General features: G+C 35.3%; 1 protein-coding gene across 1 annotated transcript; it reads left to right on the forward strand.

Annotated features, from left to right (window-relative positions):
• Nucleotides 1–1,192: 1,192 nt before the first annotated feature.
• On the forward strand, nucleotides 1,193–3,448 carry LOC111406741. Its single transcript, XM_023036119.1, has 5 exons — nucleotides 1,193–1,558; nucleotides 1,727–2,105; nucleotides 2,396–2,530; nucleotides 2,628–2,783; nucleotides 2,919–3,448. The coding sequence occupies exons 1-5, from the start codon at nucleotides 1,193–1,195 to the stop codon at nucleotides 3,446–3,448; spliced, it is 1,566 nt and encodes a 521-aa protein (XP_022891887.1).
• The last annotated feature ends 4,248 nt before the right edge of the window (nucleotides 3,449–7,696 follow it).

Here is a 7,696-nt window from a genome sequence, read left to right on the forward strand (position 1 = left end):
TCAACGTGTCCCGTCTAAGAAATTTCAATTCCGAAATTCCCTTTACGGCTTTACGTACAGGAGGCTTATGTTTAGAAGGAAATTAGGTTTATTTATTAGCAAAAAATATTTATACATTAGCAGAGAGCATTTTTCTGCATAGCAAGTATTTGATGATTTGTCTAAAGGATCTTTTGAAAAATATTTAAATTTTCCCAATGTCCATATAGTAGTACATCATGTCATCGAATTTCAAATTCCAAGTCCAAACCGGGGTGATTAATTTATTCCAATGCTGGCATCAGCTGTGAAGAATTAACCCAATAACAAACTAGCACAATAATTTCCAGTTCTAAGTAGAAATTTAGAAGTATTAAGTTGTTGACAAGTAACATATAATATGTCAGTGCTTCTAAATGAAAATATTAGGAATACAAAAATATCAACTTAAAAAAGGAGAAATTATTAAAAAGACAAGTAAGCTGGCTCATGTTGGAAAATTCAGAGGACAAACTGATGCAAGAATTACATAATCCTTAAATAATTTCATAAAAAGCTACCGTAAGGTATTTCATGGGAATGAGACTTGGGAATGTGTTCTATTTTTATAATTCCTATTATATGTTTTTGATATGAGATAATGTATGCCTTTTATCATGTCCCTAAAACTTATTTTGTTACTTCCTTTAATCTAGCAAAAAACGAAGTGTACAAGCTATGCTTACTACTAAACATAAATTGCAAGCAGAATTTAACAAAAATGGAGAAGCTATAATTATGTTATTTAGTTCATTTTCTTACCATCTTATATCTTTTTTCTTTGGATTTAATTTGAATAAAATTGCTCTAATTATGTTCCATATTTTTTGAATAAAAGTTCTCTAATTATGTTCCATATCATCTTATAGCCACATTGTCTACTTCAATCACCACCTCTACCACCAATTTCTGAATCCTTTCATTTTGGGACTCATCAATCAGATTTTATCGCTCTTTACTTGTTATTATGTCTATGAGAAAATTTGAATCTGGATGTGCCAAAAGAAAAAGGAAGGAAAAAATTGAAAAGTTGATTAAATCTCAAGAGGGAGCACTTGATAAGTTTTTTGGTAGTTGTAAACGAACACAAAACGATGACATAGCTACTGAAGAAGTGTTAAATGAGAATGAGAATGACAACAATAATAATACAAATGAAAAATGACATTATGTGATGAATGAAGAGGTATCTACTGACAACGATAATGAGCCATTTTCTCTTGACCTTGTTGATCCAGCAAATTGGGGAAATATGAATACGAATTTAAGAGATTTAATTGTAATGAAAGGTCCTGTAAGAGAAAATGATCTGATTTTTCCGAAAGATGGAGCAAATCGACACTTCTCATCCACACATTACATTCGACGATTACCTAATGGAGAGAAGTATGATAGAAAATGGTTGATATATTCAAAAAGTTTGGATAAAGTATTTTGCTTTTGTTGTAAGCTATTTAAGAATAATGGGATCAGAACCCAATTGGCACATGATGGAGTAAATGAATGGAAAAATGTTGGTGAAAAACTTAAAATGCATGAAGTAAGTTGTGACCACATCAATAACATGAATAAATGTATAGAAATGAAATTAAGATTCGAAAAGAGTTAAACAATTGACAAAAGTGTGCAAGAACAAATCAATAAAGATAGAGAACATTGGAGACAAGTATTATTGGGAATAATATCTGTGGTGAAAACTCTTGCTGAGAATAATTTAGCATTTCGTGGGGGCAATGAGAAGACATATCAAGAAAATAATGGTATCTTTTTAAGCATGATTCAAATGATTGCTGAGTTCGACCCCGTAATGCAAGAGCATGTTCGTCGATTAAAAAGTAAAGAGATTCATTATCATTATCTAGGACACAAAATTCAGAATGAGTTGATACTTATGCTAGCGGGCGAGATAAAAAAAATCATTGAGAAACTCAAAATTTCTAAATACTTTTCTGTTATACTTGATTGCACTCCAAATACAAGTCACGAAGAACAAATGTCAATGATATTGAGGTGTGTAGATATTTCGACAAGTCTAGCGAAGGTTGACGAATTCTTTTTAGGGTTTTTATTAGTGGATGATACATCAGGTAAGGGGTTTTTGAGGAATTGGTGGATGCTTTGAAGAATATAGAACTTGATATTGATAATGTAAGGGGTTAGGGCCATGATAATGGTGCTAACATGAAAGGACAGCATAAAGGAGTTCAAAGTAGACTATTACAACTAAATCCTAGAGCATTCTACATTCCTTTTGGATGTCATAGTCTTAATCTTGCACTTTGTGATATGGTCATTTGTTGTTCAAAAGCTAAATCTTTCTTTGGGGTGGTGGAACGTATATATACTTTATTTTCTTCATCTACTAAACGATGAAAAGTTTTCAAAGAGAATGTAACTGGTCTTATCCTTAAGCCTTTGTCACAAACTCGTTGGGAAAGCCATATTGAAAGTGTTAGAGCGATAAGATTTCAAGCTCCACAGATAAAAAAAAGACTTACTACAATTAGCAAATGTTGATGATCCTAAGACAAAAAGTGAGGCGGAGTGTTTGGCAACATATGAAATTGACAATTTTGAATTCTTACTTGGAATGATTATTTGGTATGAAGTGTTAAATAATGTTAATAGAGTAGGCAAACAATTGCAAGCAGAAGACATGCATATTGATGTTACTATAGACCATTTAAAAGGCCTCATTTCATTTTTCAAAAGTTATAGAGAATCTGATTTTGAATCGGCCATGGTTGATGCTAAAGAGATTGCAAGTGAATTAGAAATTGAACCGATATTTCGTGAAAAACGGGTTATACATAGAAAAAAATAGTTTGATGAGACTTCTTTTGAAGAGATAACACAAACAGTTGAAAAATCTTTTAAGATCAATTATTTCATATATATAGTGGATCAAGCTCTATCATTACTTCAGAATAGATTTGAGCAATTTCAGAAATATGATGATATTTTTGGATTTTTGTTTGATTTGAAAAGACTTAAATCTATTGATGATGATGTTTTGAAGTATTCTTGCATTAAACTTGAAAATTACTTGAAGCATAATACGATTTCTGATATTGATGGAATAAAATTATTTTCTGAGTTGAAAGTTTTAAGGGAAGCAATATCTGCAAGCATTTTTGGAGCAATTGATGTATTGGATTACATTAAGAAAATGAACTGTTGTTATGCAAATGCTTGGATTGCTTATAGAGTATTATTGACTATTTCTGTCACAGTTGCCTTTGTCGAAAGAAGTTTTTCAAAGTTGAAGTTGATTAAGTCTTATTTTCGATCATCCATGTCACAAGAGCGATTGAATGGATTAACTATGATTTCAATTGAAAAAAATATGTTGGACAAACTTGATATTAGTAGTTTGATTACTAATTTTACATCTCAAAATGTGAGAAGGTTAAATCTTATGCTAGCCTAATCTTTCGGGTTGTGAAAGAAGTTTTATTTTGTTATTCTATCTTTCGAATTGTATGAAGTTTTCTTTCTAATATAAAAGTGTTAATTATTTAAATATTTACATATTGTTAGACTTGTAAAATAAATTTTGTGTTGAGGGGCCCCATAATAATTAAACAGCCTAGGGCCTCTAAATTCTCAGGGCCGGCCCTGGTGTCATGATAGTCCAATCCCTCAATTTGAGTGTAACCCTTAGCCACAAGGCGAGCTTTGTAACGTTCAATAGTACCATCCGCTTTCAATTTTGTTTTGTAAATCCATTTACAACCAATAGGGTGTTTGCTAGGAGGAAGGGCAGTGAGGGACCAAGTGCCATTAGATTCTAAGGCTATGATTTCAGAGTTCATTGCTTGTCACCAATGGGCATGACGTGAGGCTTCAATGTATGAGGTGGGATCTGCAATGTTAGTGATATGGGAGAGGAAAGAGCAATGTTTATGAGAAAATCGCTCATAGTTAAGAAAGAACGGAGTGAGTAGGACAAACCTGAAGAAGGCCACGGTGGAGATGAAGTCACGCCATTTATATGTTGAAGGGTAGGATATATGTAATCATGGAGGTGAGGGGGAGGATGTCGAGTTCGAGTGGGGCGAGGTGGTGGTAATGGATCTCGAGGACGAGAGGCTAGCGGGGAAGCAAGTTCGGTGGTGGTATGGGAATGAGGTTTAGCTGATAGTGGGTGAGGAATGTCAAGAATATTAGTAGGTATGACAATGGTGGATGAGGGTGTTGAAGTAGGGGAGGAGAAAGGAAATATGTGTTCGTGAAATTGGACATCACGGAAGATAAATGTAGTGGCAGTGTCTAAGTCATAGAGAAGATAACCATGATGATTTGAAGGATAGCCAATAAAGACACACCGACGGGCACGAGGGGAGAATTTGTCGCGATCACGATGTAGGGTAGATGCATAGCATAGACAACCTAGGACACGTGAGTCGTCTGATGGAGTAGTTCATAGGGTGTTTTGTGCATTAAGATAGCAGAAGACATTCTATTGATTAAGTAGGTAGCAGTGAGGAAGCAATTGCCCCAAAATTTGAGGAGAAGGTGGGCTTGAAAGCGAAGGCAGCGGGCAACGTTGAGTAAATGACGGTGCTTGCGTTCGGCAACACCATTTTGTTGACGTGTTTCAACACAAGTATGTTCATGGAGAATGCCATTATTGTTGAAAAATGTTTGAAGATTATGGGCTAAAAATTCTTGGCCGTTATCAATGCGCACATGTTCGATCATACAATTGAATTGAATTTGGACATAAGCAAAAAAATGATGGAAGCATGTGTAGGTATCTGATTTTAATTTCATTAAATATGTCCAAGTGTAGCGGGAATAGTCATCGACGATTGTTAAGAAATAATGTGCACCAGATAAAATGGCAGTGGGATAACCTCCCCATATATCACAAAATATGAGATTAAATGCAAAAATACTTTTATTGATAGGAGAGTGAAACTTTAAACGCGACAATTTGCCTCGAGTACAAACATCACAAGATTGTACGGAATGAAAAATATTTAAGGACTTATTAGAAGTTTGAAGAGACCGATGACCTAGACATTGGTGCCATAAGTGGTCAGATGAAGTGGACACGGAAGCTAAACTGGATGGTGGAATAAAGAAATAGAGACCATGGCGGACTTTACCCGCTTCAATCGACTTCTTCGTCTTGATGTCCTGAAAAATACAAAAGGAAGGGAAAAAAAGGGCAAGGCATTGTGACGATTGAGTAAGTTGTGAAACAGATAAAAGATTGTAACGAAAGTTGGGAACATAAAGAACATGATGGAGAGTGATATGTGAAGATAAAGAAACTGAACCAACATGGGTGACAGCTACTAAGTCACCATTGGGGAGAGTGACTGAGTGTGGATGAGTGATAGGATGAATTGTGGTGAAAACATTGAGTGAGGAACACATATGGTCAGAGGCACCTATGTCAATGATCGAAGGATGAGTAATAGAATTCAAGTGAGTGGAGAGAGCAATGGAATTACCAATAAAATTTCCAGTAGATGGTATTGTTGACTGAAACTGTTGCTCCTATTCAGGATTGAGACAAAGAGCCAAAACATCATTGGAGGATGGAGTAGCATTGGTTTGATGAGGGCGACGCCAACCGGTGGGATAACCGATAATACTGAAGCAAGTTGTCATCCAATGGCCATCTTCACCACAATAAGTGCATTTGGGAAGACCGCGCCCACAACCGGAAAGGTTACGCTGCTGTGAGAAAGAGGGACGTGTAGCAAGAGCTACACTTTCCTGAGGCGGTCCAGAGATGTGAAGGAGGCGCTGTGTTTCTTCTTGATGAAAGAGGGAATAAACCTTCACTAGAGAGGGAAGTGGGTCCATTGCTAAGACTTGAGTCCGTAGAGCAGCAAAGGAGTCATGTAAACCAGTTAGAAACTAGAAAACACGTTTAGCAGATTGTGAGGCTTTAAGGTCCTTTAGTGCACCACATGAACATGATGGAGGAGGAGATAAGGCTTCGAGTTCATCCCAAAGAGACTTGATTCGATGATAGTATTCAGTAATGGTGAAGCCACCTTGTTGGAGAGTGGAGAGATCTCGTCGGAGATGGAATAGATGAGGAATGTTACTTTGAGAAAAACGCCCTTCAAGATCTGTCCAAATATCACGGGGGCTGTCATAATAAACTAAGTTGTCGTGGAGAGATTTGTCAATGCTGTTGAGGATCCAGGAGAACATCATATCATTGCACCTATCCCACAGTTGAGATTCGACAGGGGAGTTGGTTGGTTTGGTGAGTGAACCGTCCACAAAGCCAAGTTTATTTTTGTCATTGAGGGCTTTCTTCATGGAGCGACGCCAAGTGTGATAATTTTTAGCAGTCAGTAAGGTGCAGACAAGCAGGGAGCCTGGGTGATCTGAGGAGTGTAAGAAATATGAAGAAGATACATCACCAATGAGTTGAGCTATGGTAGGGAGGGTAGCAGAAACTTCATGAGGATTATTGACTAGAGGGTTGTTGGAATATTTAGACATGTTGGATAAAAAAAAAAGGAGATGGCACAGACAAAGAATCACAAGGCTCTGATACCATGTAAAGTGAAGAATTGGATTTTCTGTTTTAATTTTGTAATGTACAACCACCTATTTATACAAGCATAATGGTAGACTCTATGGAAAGAAAGATATGCAGCCTGATTATGTGCAGTAGCTTGATTATGTGCAATTTCCTATACAAATGAAATGTCTAATGGAAGTAAATATACAACTCATATTTTGACAGTAAATACATGGATCTTTGACAGGTATAAAAAATTCATGCTTACTTAGAATAGTATTTTGAAACCGACGACGTTCAATCATATTTTTATTGTATTACTGACCAAAAGTTTCAATTGTTTAAAATGATTGGTAATCGAATTTCTGTAGGTGATTGATAACTATATATCATTTGCTCATTCTTATCATGCTTCCATCCTTTATATATTTTTTAAAGATGACATCGATTCCTTGACAAGGAAAACTCCAAAGATATCATTTATTATCTTACGATTAAAATCTAATTTTATATTTGCTTGAGTATCTGAAATATTCGTTTTAAGTGTCATGAATTTAATCTTTTAAACTTGAACATCTTGTATGATATAATTTCATTGAAAAAAAAAATTAAATTTCAATCCACTCTTAACATATTTGTCTGGCACCTCAACTGACGAGTACTTTCTTTTCGAGATTAAGTCAAGCCTTGCATCCTCAAATGGATATGTTTCACACTACGCATGATTGATTACTGCTTGGCTTGCAATATAACACAGAAAAATATTTAACCAAATGTCATATATATTCATTTGATCCACTCGATAGGGAACGAGCGGATGGCTTCTCTTCCGCGGTCTTACGAAAGGATAGGGTAAAAATCCCAGCTTTTTCGTGGCGAATTATTTCAAAGAGAGCAAAGACAAGGAATGATTCTTTCCCCTGTGTAAGGACACGGATACCATAATGCAATTATATGGTCGTCATTTACCGTGAGCTCTTCACTTTGCCAATGCATTAAGATCAATACATCATAATTTCACTATATAATAGATGTTGGGCCCTCTGATATCTGTAATATATTAAATATTAATTTACTCTAATTCAATTATTGCAAGAATAACTTACTTTTTGTTTTTCAATATATTTAATTATTTTAATAATACCCCACTTATATTTAATATATTAATTATTTGAACCA

The sequence above is a fragment of the Olea europaea genome, chromosome 12 (genome assembly GCF_002742605.1).
Source record: "Olea europaea var. sylvestris chromosome 12, O_europaea_v1, whole genome shotgun sequence".
Lineage (NCBI taxonomy): Eukaryota > Viridiplantae > Streptophyta > Magnoliopsida > Lamiales > Oleaceae > Olea > Olea europaea.

Bases quoted from the DNA above. Each gene is read 5' to 3' on its own strand.
- LOC111406741 (XM_023036119.1), top strand. From the start codon at position 1,193: ATGAATGAAGAGGTATCTACTGACAACGATAATGAGCCATTTTCTCTT. The intron at 1,559-1,726 runs GTAAGTTGTGAC...ACTCTTGCTGAG, and splicing joins AAAAACTTAAAATGCATGAA to AATAATTTAGCATTTCGTGG. The intron at 2,784-2,918 runs GTGAATTAGAAA...TCATATATATAG, and splicing joins TGATGCTAAAGAGATTGCAA to TGGATCAAGCTCTATCATTA.